The sequence below is a fragment of the Acomys minous genome (assembly GCF_964271855.1).
Source record: "Acomys minous genome assembly, chromosome: 3".
In the NCBI taxonomy this organism is placed as follows: Eukaryota; Metazoa; Chordata; class Mammalia; order Rodentia; family Muridae; genus Acomys; species Acomys minous.
In genome coordinates, this window is record NC_140485.1 from 73,425,942 (window position 1) to 73,446,133 (window position 20,192).

At 47.9% G+C, this 20,192-nt stretch overlaps 1 protein-coding gene across 16 annotated transcripts in view; it reads left to right on the top strand.

Annotated features, from left to right (window-relative positions):
* PTPRT (protein tyrosine phosphatase receptor type T) overlaps positions 1-20,192 on the top strand; it is a 1,106,784-nt gene that overhangs the window by 1,069,903 nt on the left and 16,689 nt on the right. For all 16 annotated transcript variants that reach the window (XM_084776217.1, XM_084776209.1, XM_084776218.1 and 13 more), the window contains 5 exons: positions 265-419; positions 3,584-3,719; positions 5,936-6,085; positions 7,910-8,083; positions 12,231-12,362. In XM_084776217.1, coding sequence (XP_084632343.1) covers positions 265-419; positions 3,584-3,719; positions 5,936-6,085; positions 7,910-8,083; positions 12,231-12,362 — 747 coding nt within the window. The remainder of the gene's footprint in view (positions 1-264; positions 420-3,583; positions 3,720-5,935; positions 6,086-7,909; positions 8,084-12,230; positions 12,363-20,192) is intronic.

Genomic DNA, 20,192 nt, shown 5'->3' on the forward strand with positions numbered 1-20,192 from the left:
CAAATAAATAAATAGGTTAAGAGGTTCTTCGATAAATTGCTGGTTTTACGGTTTCCACAAGTAACTGAGCAGAGTTTCTGTGAGGTAACATCCATTAGCCCAGCAAGGGCCTCATTCCCCTGACCCTCACCCCGACCCCCCTGCCCCGACCCTCACACACAGCAGAGAGGCCCACTCCTTGGTGCAGCAGCCACCACTCCCACATGGAGCTGGGAGGGTCCACGAAGGCAGCAGGTGGAGAACGGAGGCCCATTCTTTCCTCAGAAAGGCTACCACGAGATCCGGGAGCTCCGCCTCTTCCACTTCACCAGCTGGCCTGATCATGGGGTTCCCTGCTATGCCACTGGCCTTCTGGGCTTCGTCCGCCAGGTCAAGTTCCTCAATCCCCCAGAAGCTGGGCCCATAGTGGTCCATTGCAGGTGAGTCAAGCCTCTATCCCCGTTCTGCCGCCGACTGGCCCTCGGTAGATTTGCTCTCTGGGTGAGGGTGATGCCCTCTTGTCCAGGGGCCTTGGCTTTTCACTTTAAGACCCTTCCTCCTATGACCCGGAACCCAGCCACCATCTGAGGAGACCTGGATCTCAAGGTCCAACAATAACAGCAGTAGTGCTTAAGTCACTGTTACACTTGTTGCCCCAGGAACACACCTGAGCTCTGCAATACCTACTGTGTCTGCCATGTATACATGTCCAAATTATTGCACTTCCCACCCAGGCTTGGTAGGTGAGTGATATTCTCTTATCACCCCCCACTTTACGGATGGGGAAACTGAGGCACGGAGATGGAAGATGTCAAAGCTGGGATGGTTATGTTCTCGGAAGCTTCCTGGCAGCAGCTTGACAGGGGATGCCTCGGTATAAACATGCATCTCTTCACTCCTATTATTTTTAAAAATCAATTGCAGGCCCGCAGGGTCCTTAATAGAGAGCAAGTGGTCAGCATCAGGTTCCCCTTATTACCGAGACGGGAAATTTTTAGCTTTGACCTAGAAAGTCACTTTGAACATAAGTGGCATTGAATCCTCCTAAATGGAGATGAAGTATTGTGTCAAGGACGTTTGGAATTGGAGGGAGGTAGATGTCCAGACCTGAAGGCCACCGTGTCCGAATCTCCCTCCCTCCCAATGCCCCTCCATTTCAGTATGACCTTGGGTTCAGCACAGCTTCTTATACCTTGTCTGATTAGGGCCACCTCACCCTTCCAGGCAATGTCTGGAGCCAGCCCCTCCCTCCAAGGCATCCCTTTGTGTTCTCTACAGCAGTAGATACAAAACTGCCTTCCATAGGTTAAAAAAAAAAAAAATCGAGGGTTTAGCAGAAACCTCTGCACCGTGAGCATTTGGCATGGGTTCTCTGCTCTGCCTCTCATCTCAGAGAGCAAAAGGTGCGTTAGCATCTGAGCTCAGTATCTCCCAACAGCAGCCGGAGCTTGGGAGGAGGCGAGGAAGGGAGACCATGTTGAGTGCTCATCAGACGCTCTGCTATTTGCAGTCCTGAGTGTGATGGTCTCTGCCTGCATCTCCATGGCAAGTCACTGTAAAGCATCTAAGCAGAGTGGTACCTACTCCCGGAGCTGTTACAGTTTGGCTAATGCACACTGAGTGCCTGGGGGAAAAATCCAATCATAAGAAGCACCTAAAACCATCCCCCTTCCTGCCTCTTAACACCATCCAGTGTCTCAGACAAGGCTTAACAAGTATGTTAGGACAGAAAGCGTCTCTTACTAACCTCCCTTTCCTACTCTTAATATTAGCATTCAGGGCAACATGAATGTTCCATAAATACTGTGGAATATAAGTAGCCAGGCACAAAACAAAGCAATTTACATTGCATTATGCTTCTAAAATGTAGTTTAATGCAATTTACATATGTTGTACTATTAATGCTAAGAGGTATATGGCCAGTTGTGTTTTATGAATAAAAATAGTGAAACCCAGAGAGATGAAGTCATTTGCCCAAGGTCACACAGCTAGTAAGTAACAGAGCCAAGATTTAATCTCAGGAATCTCAAATATCATGGGTTCAACTACTATTTTATTCCAGAAAAAAAAAAGAAGCACAGCTCAGACTTCTCAAAAAAACACTTTCGGGAGGTAGAAACTGGAGCCCACAGACACCAGCCACCTCTTCCACTGATACTGGAGCCAAGAGTCAAGCCAGTGATATGCTAAGGATAAGATCTTGAGGAAGACATGAATAAGTGCTTTTTTTTTTTTTAATGCCCCTTCCCAGGGTCCAGAACCAATTTTGTTTGGTTCCTTTTGAACGGTCTGGAGTACAGTGGGGCACAGGTATTTTGAGTTAAGAATAAGATCACCTCAAACCGTGGTGTTTTGCATCATGAGTGAAGACTGCTTCCAAGAGGTTTGCTTTCTAGACCACTAATGCTATGGGACCCGATGCTCCACAGGCCAGGGTTGCTTTAGCATCTTTTGCGTCCATCCTCTTTGCATTTCCTTTGGTTTGCCCATTGTTAGACAAAGGCATTTGTTTCCACGGGGTAAGTAAAGTGGGAAGCCACCACCAACTGGCCTTCCTTGACAATCTGTGCCACTTTGTCTTCCAACGCTGTACGGGCTAGTGTTCTGTGACTCGGGCCCTCCTCCAGGGAGATGTGCCTGTGCTCCGGGGCCTCTGGTGGAATTCTCTTCGTGTTCTCCACATCTTGTTTGAGATCCTCCTGTTAAAGCTGGTCAGCAATCAGAATCTGACTATATATCGAGGGAGCTGGTGCCTGGCGAGAGTCCCGAGACTGTCAGCAGCGCCAGTTTGATGATGTGCCTGACTCATGACCCCGAGGAAAGCCAGCACAAATGAGTCAACTGCAAGGCCTCAAAGAGGGCACTTCTGGTCTATTCCCTGCCTTGGACACAGCTCGGAGCTCTCTCTGGTCCCTGCTCTCTCACTCATGTCCTCTCTGTAACCTCTGCTTTTCTTCTTGCTTCTACCCACCAACCCGTTTGCTGACATGAAATAAGAGAGGAGAAAAGAAGGGGAGAGCCGGGGAAAGGCATGTTTACTAGGAAGGCTCCAGTACGCCAGGCATCCATCAGACGTGAAGCCCGTGCGCACACCTGCTATGACATCTTGCATCACACACTATGCATCTTACTCAGAAAGGTAGTAGAAGCTGTAGACTGCCAGGTGGGAGCCCTCAGCTCTCCTATTCGCCAGCTTTATGACCTCAGGCTATGAAGCTCTCTATGCCTCAGTTTCTCACCTGTGAAATGGGATAAGAAACTTGCCTATCCCCTCATAGGGAAATCCGAAAGAGAATTAGTAAAGCAGTTGTACAACAACGTGTCACTTTGTAAGCACTAAATAATCATTTTCTAAATAAGAAGTCCTAAAAAAAAAAAAAAAACCAACTCCAATGATAAGCATTGCTCTCTCATTTAATAAGGAGGATTCTGGTCACTTGTTCAGCATAGCCCGGGAGTGTTGGCGCCCCTAGCATTCCATCTGACTTCCGCAACGCACTGCCTTTCAACAAGGCTTTTGAGAGACGGCTAAATGGTAGGGGTCTTACCCTCCATCATTCATCCCATCCCAAGATCCCTAACACACACCACACTTCCCTTCCAGTGCCGGAGCCGGGAGGACCGGCTGCTTCATTGCCATTGACACCATGCTCGACATGGCTGAGAATGAAGGTGTGGTGGACATCTTCAACTGTGTGCGTGAGCTCCGGGCACAGAGGGTCAACCTGGTGCAGACAGAGGTGAGTCCTGGGCCACTGAGCCAACCAGTTACCTGAAACCTGGGCCAAGGGGAAGCACAGCAGGGCAGAGGCTCTCATTAGCGGAGAAATTCTATACCAAAAGTGCTCGCTATGGTGACGTGTCCCAGCCAACCCTGAGAGTCGACGATGATCCAGGAACTTCTGGCAGCAATAACTGGCGAGTTCTCCGTCTCTATAGTCATCCATGTCAGACTGAATGGTGGTTGTTAGAGATAGCATTCTAGACTTGCATGAGGAATGGAAAGGAAGTGTTGATACTTATGGATTGCCGCTCCTGTGCCACGTACTCAGTCAGACCATGATGGAAGTGGCTTTAACCAACAAAGTGCTTTTTAAAAAAAAAAAGAACATTATAACATTTTGAACATTTATTCATTTTATTTTATGTGTCTGGGTGTTTTGCATGCATTTATATAAGTATGTAAGTGCACCACATGTATGCCTGGTGCACACAGAGGCCAGAAGATCCTGTTGAATCGTGAGCTACGATGTAGGTCCTAGGACCTGAACTCTGGTCCTCTGAAAGAAAAGAACACCATCCTAACTACTGAGCTATCTCTCTAGCCCAAAGTTCTTGAGAACTTTGACTTGAGCTAGAGGTTCTCTCTTCTTAGAGAGACACATGCAACCCTTCTCCTCAAAGGAAGGCAGATGCCCAGGTTCTTTCCCCATCTAGCTGGAGAGCCCAATGCCTGAGGAGAGTGTAAGTGAGACTCTCTGGGTTGTTGTCACCTACAGTGAGCCGAGCACTTCGCAGCCTTTGTACATAGGATACTTTCCATGCCACGATGTATCTGCTACTCACATCTCCATTCTGTAAGTGAAGAGGACACTGAGAAATTATACACCCAAGACTTCACATGGATAAACCCCAAGACCCATGCTATTTGTCCTGAACCACTCTCTCCTCTTAATCAAGTTGTCTGACTATTTGATTCCTTAGGTTGTTGGTCCTGCAAAGAATCCACCTTTTGGTTCTAGTAAAGGGTGCCAATGTCCTAGCAGATCTAGAAACCATGGGGCTTCACCTGTATCAGCCCTGCAAAGGGACAACACGTTAGGCTTTAGGTATGGTGGTCCCTGCAGATGCTCGCTGAAAGGCTTATCACACTGGAATCTACTGCAGGCTGCAAGGCAGCCCTCGGGCCAGTTCTCAGGCCTATCCCACTAGTGCCAAGGTGACTGCACTGTCTGTGCTGAAGATCATGTGTGCAGAAGGCAGCTGCTCTAGGTAGAATCAAACACATGGCCCTCACTGTCAGGCAGGGAAACATTTACATACAAATGCGTCATGATACATCCCAGTAAAGCACCTTATTTAAAGGGGCCAGATTTTGGTTGAAAAGAGAATGTCGCCCAACAAACACCTATAAAAACCTGGAATTGATAATAAACATATGCTTGATAGATTAAAAAAGTACTTTCTGGAAAGAAGAAAACATGAAGATAGAGGGAAGGAGAAGAACTGTGCCAGAAGAGGATCATGGGAACTAAGGAGCAGGATGGAAGAGGGTGTGGGTGTGGCACACTTGTTAAGAACAGCCCCTGAGACACTGACGGTCAGAAGCTGACCCTTTGGAGACAAACCCGAGACACTCTAGTCGTGGCATGTAAAGTGGGATGGGACAGAAACAAGAGAGTAGGGTAAGTGTAGTTTACCATGCTATAGCTTCTGGAACCCAACCTTCTGGTGACCCCCTAAGGGACAGTGTGGAGCATGGTTCTCTAAACTGTCCCACAGAGGAGGAGGGGAACCTTGGGTTTTTAGCCGCCCCCCCAACTCTCCACCTGTTTTTTCTCAGCGTAGACTAAGTACACCCCCAGGAAGTAGGAAGAAAGGCCCCAGCAGAGAAAAGCAGGGTTTCTACAGCTAGCAGCCTCAGGATGACAGCTGGGGATGTGGGCGGAGCCTCGGTGGCACCTGCAATCTGCAATGATGTGTGCTCACGTTTCTCATTCTTATCAATGGCTCTGCTGTTCCATCTTATACGAGGGCAAAAATGCACCCTGCACCATAGCTCAAACGCTGTGAAATGCGGGGACTTAGACTTTGGGACTACAGGACAAAAACTAAGGATTCTGCAGGGCAAATCATGTCCTTTCTTCATGGTTGCAAGATTCGTCTGATGTGGACAAAATTCTCACAGGCAACTGGTCTTACCTGGAGCCCTCTTCCCCTCCCCTTGACCTTGCAGGAGCAGTATGTGTTTGTGCACGATGCCATCCTGGAAGCATGCCTCTGCGGCAACACCGCCATTCCTGTGTGTGAGTTCCGCTCTCTCTACTACAACATCAGCAGGCTGGACCCTCAGACCAACTCCAGCCAGATCAAAGATGAGTTTCAGGTATGCGTAAAGCCGAGGTTCAGGGCCTTGGTTGCTCTGAGTTGTCCTAATTGGTATCCACGGTCTGGATGGCTTATGCAGCAGGCATTTGTTTGTCACACTTCTGGAAGCAGTGAGCCCAGTGCAAGCTACCAGCAAGTCTAGAATCTGGGGAGAGCTTGGACACCAATGAGGTTTGTGAGTGGCTGTTTCCTTATGGTGTCATATGGCGGATGCAGATGAGCAAACTCTTGAGTATCCATTCATAGGGACACTGATCCCATTCGTGAGGGCTCCACCCTGCAGGTCCAATTACTTCTCATGGGTCCACCTCCTCATATGGCCCGCTGAGTGCTGGGAAAGCAACACATGTGTGTGGGTGGGGGGACATACACATTCAGCCTATAGCAATGACCCAGGTAACTTCAAACACAGGTTGTGAGACTTTGTTGCTGAGATGTGTGTGTGTGTGTGTGTGTGTGTGTGTTTTCAGTCTGCAGTGCCCAGCAGCTGTGGAAAGCTTTTCACACCATCAGATTGCACAGTCATTAGCAACTATTAGCCAATCACTCAGTGATGGCTGGCACTTGTTTTTTTCTGCTGTGATTATGCTATTGAACTGAGGTCTTAGTTAATTCTTGTTGGTGCTGTGGAATGGACACAAGTTTATATGTTGGTGTGAATTTCATGCCTCTGTGTTTTCTCCACAAAGCCTTTAGCCCTATTGTGTGGACACGGGAATTTGTTAGAAATGAAGACTCTTGGGCCCCACCCAAACCTACTGGATTAAAACTTACAATTTAACAGGTCCCGGGGTGGGGGTGGGGGACATTTATCTACATGTAAGATAAGCTTTGACACCCCCCCCCCCACCGCTGCCCTTATAGCATGGCTCAGACATCACAGATCCACACCTGGGAGTCAGGATGTTCAAAACTGCAGCTTTGATCTGCGAGGCCTGGATGTGAATGGCAGAGTATAAAAAGCTGAAATCCTGGACACAGATCCCTCAGTAAAAGTGAGAGTTCAGCCCTGATCCCATGGCCAAACACTGGGCCGTGTCTGGGCAATGACACTGTGAGAACTGGGCTGGAAGAAGCAAGTAAACAGCTCACAGTATTCCAACCAAGCTGGTATTGTAGGACTCTTTTAAACAAGTCATCTTCATTGTCTTAGAGCAGAGACGCTATGCCAAGTGACAAAGGGGGATGGAAGGCACAAAACCCTGGCCTTTGCACACAGGATCTAGTCTACTGGCTGGAACAGGTCTGGTCCCTAACTGTGTGAGACTTACTCTACCGAGCATAAGCCTTGCAATGTTATAGATCTGCTAGGTTTCCCCACAATGTCCCCATATCCACGCTGAGCAGCACATCCTAGCATCCTTCTGTCCTCTCTCAGCATTAACACCGAGAAGAGTGTTGGTAAATCACTTCCTTCTTTCCAAGGCACTTCAAGGGGTGTTTAACATTCATTAGAGAGTCTCTAACCCGTTCCCTGCCGTATGCCCTTCTGGCTGGTCCTCCTTTAATGCTGTGCTAGCTCGGCGCCAATGGTTGACAGGTGTTGTCAGCCCACGGCTTAGCCTGTGTATGGGCTTGCTGCCCCTGCGGTCTTGGCATCTTGAAGGTGTCACAAAACTCCTGGCAAAGACTCTTTGCCCAGAAGTCCTACAGCAGCAAGCAGGATACAATAGAGTATCACTGTCGTGGGAGAAGCATGGGTTTGGGGAAAGGGACGGCAGAGCCAAACTTGGAGAGTGGAGACAGGTGAGTTAAGCTAAAGCTGAGTATCGGTCTCCTTTCCCTGGACACAATCTCCTCTACTCTCCTGTGTGCCCCACAGACACTCAACATCGTGACCCCTCGAGTGCGTCCTGAGGACTGCAGCATTGGGCTCTTACCGCGGAACCATGACAAGAATCGGAGCATGGATGTCCTGCCTCTGGACCGCTGCCTGCCCTTCCTCATCTCCGTAGATGGAGAGTCCAGCAACTACATCAATGCAGCACTGATGGACGTAAGCTGAGCCCTGGCAGGAAGCCCCTGGCTGCCATTACTGAAAAAAAGCTCTACCCAAGGCGGAGATGGCTGAATCCCAGTGCCCTGTCTTTCCTGGCCACCTTGCTTCTAACTGCCAGCCTCTGAGACCATTGTTCCCTGAAAGCCTCATGTTCAAACACAAATACATTGTCTGCTTTTGGCCCGTTGGCTCTAAAAAGGTGGACAGAATAGATCAAAAGCTGAAAAGAAGCCCCATAACATCCTAGGTTCATAGTTCTATCCTGCATGCTTCCCCTTCCCACAGAAACGACTCTCAGCCAGAAATTCAACTCTGGCCACATTGCCTGTGCCTTGGCCTGGCACCAAGTTTGGCACCAAGATGTAGTATGACATCTTGGAGTTCCTCCTGGTACATCCCATGTAGTCCCTGAGATAGCTCTTGAACAGAGGCAAGGAGGAAGACATCACATAGTAGATGCTCAGTAAATTGCTACTGGGCAGTGATTGGAAGTAATAAAAAAAAAAAAAGATTAAGAAGGAATATGGGCCATGTCCCAGATTTCCTTACTAACACACCATCCTCTGCTTCCTCGGTGGCATGTCCAAGAAGGGAGCTGTTAGCTGCTGTGGCTTGAAAGCAGGGAAATGTTCTACCCCAGTGTTGCCTCTGCCCCATATGCCTCCCCCCTCCCCCTACCCTGGGTCTCCAGGCAACTTCTAGTTATTATTATTGTACCCATGCATTTTGCAGCAGGAGAGGTGAACGCCAGACTGAGGAAGACAGACAAGTGCAAGGTATTCCAGAAAGATAGCGGCAAAGCCAGGGCTCCCAGCTCCCACACTAGAACTAGGTTTATGGTCCCTCCTCCTGTTCGATCCAGTAAGGTGTGGCGTCTTGGCGTCTCGGGTTCAGGACCAGGAATACTATTGCTTGATTAAAGATGACCAATTCCAGGTTCCTCTCCTCACCTTTCCTCCACTGTGAGATCATGTTCATCCAGCCCCTATGGTCCCCCCGCCCCATCTCACTTACCAACAAGAATAGAGGATTCTCTTCCTGGATCAAGGCCATTACTTCTCTGACCTCTGACTGTGCCAAGAATTCTGGGACTTGAAAACAAAGAGGTAATACAAAGTCAAAACCCAACTAGGTCCTCAAAAAGCCTGCCCTAGCTTCAGCTCAAGGGTGCTTGCATTCTCCAAGAAAGCCTGGCAGAGCATAGAAGCAGTGGGTCTTGCCTAGGTCATGTTAAGTAGCTAGAATTGCTTAAAGAGGAATAGGGACTTCTGGTATTAGCTTAAGGCCTTTTAAGAGCTCTCTCTCTCTCTCTCTCTCTCTCTCTCTCTCTCTCTCTCTCTCTCTCTCTCCCCCTCCCTCCCTCCCCCTCTCTCTCTCCCCCTCCCTCCCTCTCTCTCTCCCCCTCCCTTCTTCCCTCCCTCCCTCCCTCTCTCTCTCTCTCTCCCTCCCTCTCTCTCTCCCTCCCTCCTTCCCTCTCCCTTTCTCCCTCGCTGTATATGTGGGTTTCTGTCTTTCTCTGTCTCTTTTCTTTCCCTCTCTCCCTCTGTGTCTGTCTCTGTCTATCTATCTCTGTGTGGTTTTGTTTTTCTCTGTCCCTTTTCTTTGTCTGTCTGTCTGTCTGTCTGTCTGTCTGTCTGTCTGTCTCTCTCTCTCTCTCTCTCTCTCTCTCTCTCTCTCTCTCTCTTCCTACAATTATTGTCCATCGTCCCAGCATCTTCTCTCTGCCTTCTTCATCCAAACAAGGATCAAGGAAGCTCCTGGCCTCTACTTCGTAGGTTAGATGCTGCCTGGAGTCAAACGCCTTCTGCCAAGCTCTGATTCTGATTGTATTCTCTTTGTCCACAGGGCATTTCTCTCATGAGCCATCACTGAGGCCTTTGCCTTTCTATATTAGAAAAGAAAATCCTTATCTGTATTCCAGCCCAGTCTGTGCATTATCTGGTAACCATAGCAGCTTTGCCTCTAGCAGAAAAATATGAAGTCCTCTGGGTTAATTTTTAATGTTTCCCCTGGTAAAGGATGATGTTATCCATGAAATGGATTGCTGGCTGATCCCTGAAACCCGGCAGGAGCACAGATCTCGAACATATTTTCAGATAAGGCTTTGTCAGGCATGCTGGCCTAATAGAGCATTTATCACAGAGACAGGGAAAGCAAAGAAAACTAACACTCTCTGCATGTTGGGCACCATGTTGGGCTCTGGACTTGTATTGTCCCTTCCTTCCTGGAGTATTTCTCTCCCCACTTTTTGGAGATGTACTGAGGGTCAGAGAATTGTCATCACTTGCTCAAAGTCAACTGGCTCTAAGATGGTTGCACCAAAGACTGGCACCCCATGCCTACTGTCTTGAAAGTCTGAGTTTCTAATTTAATTTTATGTGCGTGAATGTTTACCTGAAGAAAATGTGTGTGTGTGTGTGTGTGTGTGTGTGTGTGTGTGTGTGTGTGTGTGTGTGTGTGTCTTGGTCTGGGTACCATGAGCATGCCTGCAGAGCATGGGCCGTGCAAAGAAAGAGAGTATGTGTGCCTGGTGCCTCTAACATCCTGGAACTGGAGTTACAAACAAGCGTAAGCCTCCATGTGGGTGCTAGGAATTGAACTCAAGTCCTCTGAAAGAGCAACCAGTGCTATTAACTGCAGAGCCATCTCATTAGTCTTAGCCTGGATATTTTTTAAAGTCTGGAAATGGCTGAAAGGCTATGCTGACATGACCTTTGAGCTTTGAGACATGTAAAGGGTCTGTCTCCAGATACTCCATTTCAGATCATCCGCTGGCCAAGAGAAGGCCCTGGGAAACAGGAATCCCTAGTCTAGACATGGTAAACAGTGCCTGCAAGGCCTTGATGTGCTATTTCTGCAGTCTCTGTCCCTCTTCTCTCTCCATTTCCTCTGGACTTGTGACTCTAGTACAGCTTTGACTCCCACGTGGACCAGCTGCCCTGAAAATGTGTTGAAACGCTGGCTGCCTTTCAGGTTTCACAATCTACTGATGAAGTGCAGACATTCCCCAATCTTTCCAAATACTTCCTCAGAGGTGGCACGGCACATGGGGCCCAAAGGAAGCTCCCAGTCTCACACAGGGCTTTCAGTTTATTATTATTGTGTGTGTGTGTGTGTGTGTGTGTGAGAGAGAGAGAGAGAGAGAGAGAGAGAGAGAGAGAGAGAGAGAGAGAGACAGAGAGACAGAGAGACAGAGAGACAGAGAGACAGAAAGAGAGAGAGAGAGACTGACAATGGGTATATGAGTGTGATACCTGTAGAGACAGAGTCATAAGATCCCCTGAAAATAAAGTTACAAATGGTTGTGAGCTGCCTGATGTGTATTCTGGGTGCCAAACTCAGGTCCTCTGGGAAAGCAGCAAGTGAACAATCTCTTTCACCCTAATTGCCAAGTTGGGTTTGGTTTGGTTTGGTTTTGGTTTTTAATTCTAACCGTCCATTTAAATTTAAGTTCCACTTTCCAGAAAATTTGAAACCATCCTAGTTTCACCTGTGTTCAGTCCCTGACTCCCCACAATGATATCTTAAACGTGAGTGGATAACAAATGGGTGCATAGTGTTGCATAAATAAGCAGACAGGGCGAGTCGTAATTCACAGGGGGCAAAACTGGGTTTGAACCTCAGCGCCACATGACTCTAATACCTGGCTGCCTTTAACAGGTCACCCCTGGCCAAGCTGACCCCATTCTTAGTCCTTCCCAGAGACAGGATTGATCCTTGTAATCTGAGCTCCCTCTGAGGCCTCTTTGGTCTCCTACTAGGCATCCTAAACACAGGATGTTATAGGGTCCCTGATATCCCAAGAGGTGTTTTGGCCAATGGCACAGTAACCCTGCATCCTGGATCTTTCATTTCACATTGTAATGATGATTTGCTGAGCTCCGAGACATAAATAATTTATTTGGATAATCCCCATCCGCATGACACTTTCCTAATGAAATGTCTTAGTTTGGAGGAGAATATGGTCATTATGAGAAGGGTCCCCTTTGCCACCGGGACACTGAGAGATAACAGAGCAGGCAGGTGCTAGGTGAGATCTGTTTGGCAGGCTCAGGGCCTCTGGCAGCCTATCCCAGCATCCTCATGATCCGAGTATCACTGATGAGTATGTATTTGATGAAACCTGTGTCTTTTTTTTTGTCAGAGCCACAAGCAGCCCGCCGCCTTTGTGGTCACCCAGCACCCTCTACCCAACACTGTGGCAGACTTCTGGAGGCTTGTGTTCGATTACAATTGCTCCTCTGTGGTGATGTTGAATGAGATGGACACTGCTCAGGTAGGAGGGGGCTGTGGGACCGCTAAGGGTGGGTCCCAGCAGGTCATGATTGGTATGCTACATGCCATAGACTTGCAAAGGAGATTCTAGGATGGTCCACTGGTGGGCGTGGTCACACTATGAATATCAGGTGTATCCATTCTGCTGCCTGCAGAGTCAAGAGGGCTCCCACTGAACCCTTCACCAGTGACTCCTATAAACTAGTCCCCTTGGCTATGGGCTTGGTCTAGTTACACCAAGGACCCTGTAGTCCACGTCTGAGATGCTGGTTATAGCCTTACTCTAAATCAGGCAGAGCTCAGAAACCAAGATCCCACATAAAACACTGAGTGCCTCCAGCCCCAAAGGCTCCTCACCATGTAGCCCCTGCTGACAGGGCCTGGAATCCAAAGCTAGGAAGCTTTGCTCCCTGACCACTTAGCTAAGCCTTGAATTTATGCCTTAGTACTTCCGGGTCTTTCCGCTCTAACCACCATGTACCTACACTTTCCCACACCTAAGACATTGGACACTATCCTGAGACAGTCTCTGGGGTCGAGGAGACGAATGTAGCCTTTCAGATTTTTGCATTGCTATCTTTCCAGTGCTCTGAAGGAAACCCAAAGTCATTCAGTGCACTCTTGGGTGAGTGCTGGCCTTGCACAGGCCTTGGGTGGGAATAATTTTTTTCTCTAAATGGGCCTGAGCTATAGTCTCAGCCTTCCAGGAGCTGCCAGTCTTGCTACCGAGACAGATGGGTGAGTTATCCCAGGCTCCTGTGGCTGTGCTATAATAGAGGTCAGCAATGAAGTGCCATGTTGACCTAGAGCAGGGAGCAATTAATTCTACCCAGAGGGTGAGAAAAGACTTGAAAAGGAAGGTGATTTGGACCTTGAAGGGGGCAGGGGAGATCTGGTCATACAGGGGATGGATGACTGCGCAAAGGCAAGGCAGTTGGGCATACAGGGCTTGTCTGTAGTCAGCCTCTGTTCCAGTGCACTGGGGCTGTATCTTGGGGGACAGGGGGAGAAGAGCGAAGTAAGGCTGAAAAAGACAGCAGGTCTCAGTCAGCAGAGAGGTTTCTTTTGCCAGATTCAGGAGCCTGGGCCTTGAATTAGTACAATCATATAAAATCAAACTGTTGTTTGTGACAGGATCCTTTCTAACAGTGAAGATTTCGTACAAACCCAGCAAATGAAGCAGAGTTAAGTATTCCAAGTCTGGGCATTTTAAAGCAGGAGGTAGAGCATCATACACGCTGGTCTCTCATCTGTTCCTCATAGCCCTTAGCTAGTTAACCACCTGAGTCCCTTGGAAGTATCTAGTCCAGGGGATCCAAGATATTCAGAAACCCTTTGCTGTATGTTGGGGGTGGTCCTAAGGCTTCTAACTTGTGTTAGAAAGTGGAATCTAGGACCAGAGACCACAGTCATGGGAATCAGAGAGTGGGGAAAGATGTGGCTTATGTTCAGAGATTGAAGAAGGAGGCCAGAGCAGAGGAAGCAGCCAGCTTGAAGGAGAACGTGGGCTCGATGTAAAAAAATCACTCGGTGTACAGTCCACACACTTCAGGGAGCGACTGCCTGTGACTCTGGATGACAAGAAGTCACAGATGGCGGTGGCCAGGTGGCTTGTCTGGGTGATCAGATATCCAGGAAGCACCTGGCCAAACTGGAAAGGCAGGAAGATGGGAGGGATGAACACGGATGGGAGCAGAGTAGAAGAGGAGGGAAAGGAATGTGTGTTGGAAGGTGCCCATGAGAGATATCCAGAAGAGGTTTCCCCTGTTCACACAAGCCATGTTCGTTGAGCATCTGCTGCTGCTGCTATTTGCTGGAAGCTATTCTAGGTTCTTGGAATGTATCCGTGAGCCGCACAGACAAGGTGGAACGAGAATACTCCCATCTCCTGTGTGCTTTCTATTCTAAAGGGGAGAGACCAACCATAAACAACAAATGCTCTATAATGAATTCAGTAATATAGTGAAACATGATGAGAAGGAAGCGTGGTGAATGTTTTAAAGCTGGCTTGGGGGCCCAAGACACAAGTGTACTAAGGGCAGTCAAGGAAGGACTTGAGACTGGGTAAACACAGAGTTGAAAGAGGCTGGAGAGCGAGCCGCATGTTCCTCCCTGGGAATGGTGGGACGGGCAGTATGGTGGGAAAACACCCGATGCCCACACGGAGCAGCAGAGTAATCAGAGGCCAGAGCAGAGGGGGGGGGGAGTTGCAGGTGATGACACCAAAAGTGTCATGAGTGACATGTGTCATGAGTCATCAGAGGGAGAACTTGGGCCTTCAACTCTGCAAAGGATGGGAGACACAGACAGAGTTGGTAGGAGAGTGACATCGTTTGACTTTTAAAAGCATCCCCTTGGCTGCTGGGTTAAGAATAGATCCTTGCTGGGGGAAGAAGATGGTGGCTTCCTCCTAGCAGAGAAGAAAATACAGAGAGTAGTAACAAGAACAGTCAGATGTAGGCAACGGCAGTTTAAGCTGGGTATAGTATGGTGTTGATTCCACATGTATGCCAATGGAAGGAAGACAGAATATGCTATCTGGTTGAACCTGGGAGCTAAAGGGTGACATCAAAGTTTGGGGCCTTAAGAATGGAGGGTTGGGAACAGACATAATAATAATAGGGGGGAAAAACTAACTTCCCCTGAAAGAAGGCTCTAGAAAGTTCTCTGTAGAGTTCTAGAATCAGAAATTAACACATGCTCTTCTGCTTAGACAAATAAGATAACCCGGCTTTATGAACTACAAGTGGGAATGAGAACTACAAAAGCCGATTTGCTCTCCTTGAATTTGCGGTTCGGTGGCAGAGCAACCTGACCAGCATCCATGAAGCTCTAGGTTCAATCCCCAGTAGAAAGATGAAAGCCTGTTTTGCTTCTCTCTTTATCCAACACCACACTTTTGCAAAAAGCGGAGCTTGGGAGCAGAATGAAAAGTGTGAAGAACCTTACTTTGAGTTGCTCACTCCAGCTCCTTCTTTTAAAGCATTGATCCTTGGTGAATGATAGATTCTCTCAGCGCCAGATGTTGGGGCAGCCTTTGAAAGCCAAGTCTCTGAATACCAAAACATCAGGCTCAGAAGCACCCCCAAGGTTGGCTGCTTACACAGCTGGCAAGCATCCCCTGAAATCAGCAGATGTATAGAGCACTTTATTGATATAAATATCGTCACTAACAGCAGCTGGGCGCCTTGCAAAAATAAACAGCGATAAAACATGAGCATCAGAAAAGCTGCCCTCAGCACCTGGAGGGGCGGTTCCTTGAAGTGGTGTGAGCATTCGCCTGTCAGCGTGTTCCCACCAAGGCAGCCCAGCATGTGGGCCAGGCCGGCAGGGTGGACCAGGTCTGCTTAGGTCCTAACCTTCTCGCGGTTGCTGCCAAGAGAACTCACAGTGCATCCTGTGGTCTGACCGGAAAAGCCTATTGGAGGGTGATCAAGCTACAGGTGGGATGAAGGAAGAGGCAGCCAAGGAGAAGATGAGCGCTCTCAGAAACCTCCCTCTTCTTGCATGGCTGTGGAAATCAGTCCACCTTTGCTCTAAATCCTATGCTTCTTCTTTGGGCCAGTCAGCAACAGCAACAGTACTATTTCCCACAGTAGCTACTCACCAGAGAATTGTGGTCTGAGAGCTGTTGACAAAGAGGCTCAAACTTCTGCCTTCAGCCCTAGAGCTTTTTCTAACTCTTTGACTCCTGAGCCTGGGAGGTTAACTTGCTGGATAATGTTCTTGCATGGACATGTATACTTCCGCTCGAACACCCCATATATCAGTGTGCGCACATACACAGTTAAATTGTTATTACGTGTGTGTGTCCATCTATCTGTGTCTGAACACGTGTGCCGTGGCTCACATGTGAAAATCAGAGTACAAGCGAGAGAAGCCAGTTCACCTGCCACTGTGTTGGTCCTCGGGTTCAGACTCAAGTCATCAGGCTTACTGGACACAACATCCACCATGGATCCCCGGAGACCCATAAGTAGGAGACTGCAAGTAAAGCCTTTTATCCTTTTTAGAAGCCCACGACCAGAACAGAGTCCACAGGAAAAGGGCATCAGAAAGGAACCTATTGTTGCTTGGGTGTGAAATGTCCCCCACAGGCTCATGTGTTTGAACACTTGATCTCTGTCTGGTGGGGAGACAGTCATGGAATCTTTAGGAGGTGGGACTTTACTGGCGGAAGTGGTCAACTAAGAGCCTTGAAGTTTTGATCTACTTCCTAGTCATTGTCTGATTCCTGACTATCCCATGCATGTGACCAGCTACATCCCCCCCAACTCCTGCTTCTCCATGACTTCCTGTGTATGATAGATGTGTCCCCTCGAGCTGTGAGCCCAAATACTGCTTCCTGATTGGGTATTTTGTAACTGCAATGAGAAAAGTAGCTAATACAGCATACTATTATGGCACGCTGCCGTGTTTAGAAAGCTCGGGAGGTTGCCCATTCAAGGAACAGGTTCTCTTTCAACCTCCGTAAGAGTCAACATGGAGTGTCAGGGAAATGAATGGTTTGAGTTGGCGAAATATTGTCTCAACCAGCAGGCTGTAGAGCGACGAGATGAAAAGGGTTCACACCTCATCAGCTTGAGGGACTTCCAACCCAGAGAGAGGCTCTCAAAGGCCCCATTAGTTATTCAGTCATCAACATACATTTATTGAGAGTTTATCATAGGCCAGGCACAGACGTAGGCACAACAGAAGACCAAAGAGGCACACAAACCTATGCATCCCCATGAGGCACATGCTGTGGGGAGGGTGAGATGCAGGCTGCCTTTGACCAAAAGTAAATTCTCACTCAGTTGAAATCAACTCAGCAGGAACCTTAAGTGGCAGAAGGACACAAAGCACAATAATGGTAGAGAGGGTATGGGGGCTAGGAACATGTCACATTGCCCTCAAGACCTGTGACGGCAGGAAAAGTAAGTCAGGGTGGCTACTTCATTGGCCTGGGGTCAGATTTGGGAATCAGTGAGCCCCAACCTCAGTTCACTTATCCCCACACCAATAAATACTTGTGTTTCCAGTTTTCTTAACTATCAGGTTGCTTCAGAATATTGGAAATTTTTCTTTATTTTGCTTGTTGCTGATACTAGGGAATACCCTTTGTCTTGTTTGGATCTGAGGGACTTTTTATTCCAAGTTGGCTTTCAACATTTCCCATGCTTCCCCTCCTTGGTTTGTCACAGTGAGTTACTTTGTTGTTGTTGTTGTTGTTGTTGTTGTTGTTGTTGTTGTTGTTGTTCTGTGGCATTACTATCTTGGTGAGCTTCTGTTCTGTAGACCATGTGCAGATGTGGCCCTAATGAAATGCACTAATCTGAGCTCAAAGCCAGAGACTTGGGGTTCTGCACTCTGGGCAAAAGAATGACTCGAATCTCCTTCTGCTGTCAAACACTGTAGATATAGTTGTCTGCATTTTCCTGCTAATTTTGTAGACTCAACTTTGGAAACCATTGCTTCCTTCTTGTAAATCTGGATGTAAGGCCCAAGCAAAGAAACAATGTCAACAAGGTCTCTTGACCCATCATGAACTTTTGCCCGTGACCTCCTGCCAAGAATCATGAAAATTTTTATACTAGTTAAAGACATACTTTCAGGCCTTGGTGCCTGATCATCACCACAGAAGACAAGGACATTTCCTTAGTGTAGATCAAAAGCTCACAGCTTATCTAGACATTCAGTTTCCCAGTTTTGAGGCCTGACTGTAAAAAACCTTAGATCAGGTGATATGACACCAGATAGAAAGGTGGAAAACAGAAGGGGCTGAGAATGAGCTGGTGACTGCGATGGGCTTCCACACAGGTGGAAGCTTCTGGAAGTCAGGGAAGCAAGCACTCCCTTCTCAGGAGGGAACAAGGTGACATTTCAGAAATGTGTTTGCTGTCATTACGTCCAGCTATGAAGAATTGATTTATCCATTTTACTGCCGCTTGAGGACGCACAGCCTGGCATGTCAGGCAGATGCACAGAACGTCCACTCCTGCACCTCAGCCAGCTCAAGTCTGGCTCTCCATGGCTCCGTGCCTCTAGCAACCCAGAACAGTGGAGGTTACCCTGGAATGGGTAGGAAGCCTGGGGTCATTCAATCCTGTGCTTGATGTCCACATGCTGTGTTGCTCCTAGCCTCGATCTTATCACTCTTGAATTATCATAACCTGGGTGCCAACCACATTCTCGAATCTCTTCTTTTACCCCCAGTTTGTTAGAAAAACCTGGCACCCACCTGGCACTGTTATGAAACTCCAAGAGACAGCGACTCTTGGCTCCACTTCCACCTTCTACCTTTGCATGAACGGGAACAAGGTGGGACCAAGGTGGGGCTCACATCCCTGCATTTTCATGACTTACGGTTGACTGGTATGCATCATCTTAAATTCCATCTTGGCCCTTGCTTGCGGAAGCACATCCTTCTCCCAACTTGTCAACTAAATCCACTTCGTCCTCCACACACATCCTCCCCTTCGCTGCTTTCTCAGCCTTGCTTGGCGATGGTTAGTATTAATTCTCAATTTGATAAGATTAGAACGACTTGAAGGGGATGGCCTGCCAGTGGGGGGGAGGGTTGTCTCAATAATATCAAAATTACATCAATTGATAAGAATACCACTGTGGGTGGCATCATGCCCTCTTTGGGATCCTAGATTGTGTAAGTGGGAAGACGGAGCTGCGAGGGCATGAAATCATTGCTGACTGCTTCCTGAGTGTGGATTCAGAGTACCCTTTACTCTAAGCCCATGACACATTCATTTCCCCACTATGATGGGCTGAACTCTTAAACTGTGACTCAGAAAGAGACCCTTTCTCCCTTACATTTCTTTGGTCAGGGTATTTTACTAGAGAACAGAAAAGTAACTAAGATATACCTCATCCACCAACTTCATTCTCTCCACTTCCACTTCTCTCTCTCTCTCTCTCTCTCTCTCTCTCTCTCTCTCTCTCTCTCTCTCTCTCTGTCTCTCTCTCTCTGTCTGTCTCTCTCTCTCTGTCTGTCTCTCTGTCTGTCTCTCTCTGTCTGTCTGTCTCTCTCTGTCTCTCTGTCTCTCTCTCTCTCTCTCTCTCTCTCTCTCTCTCTCTCTCCTTAGTGCTTCTTTTAAAAAACCTTCTCAGACCTTGCCTCACTCATACCATGCTCCTGTAGATAACGCCTTAAACCCTACAGCTTTGGCTACCAGAGACTACGTGTCCTTCCACCACGCAGAAATCACATTCTCACTTACAGGGCTGTGCGAGGACGGGGTGTGTAAATGTCATTTGATCGCCATCCCGGGCTGTTGCTTTCTGTGTTCCTTATGCCTTTCACCATGCTCCCGCAGTCTCTCGTCCCTAACTGGCCACAGTGCCAAAGCCAGTTATGTGATTCTACATAATGGACTTAAAAGAATGTTATCATCACTGCCCAGAATTCTAACGCCAACTCAGGTGACTATCACAGTCCTCTTCTTAAATTCTACATAATACACTTCACCGTTAGGTGGCCAGGGTTGATTCTTCCCCCGCTCCCACCCTAGAGGACCACAGGAACCTTGCTAACTAGAGACTTTCATTTCCGAGACTGTGATATTACCTGCCCTTTCCTACTTCTCAGAGGATTTTTAATTAACAAAAGGCATAACTAAGGTGCACCAAAATATACTCTAAAATTGTTTTTTTTTCCTCCAAAAATAGGCCCATCTGCTAGCTTTCATTCAACTCATCAGAGCGTGTTTATTATCCCAGAGACTAACAGGGCTTTCAGATTCCATCATCGAGAAAAAGACGTTTAATGAGCAAGGCTAACTCTGCCTTTGTCACATTTCATGCCTGAATTTGAACGTGCCCCCCCCCCCACACACAA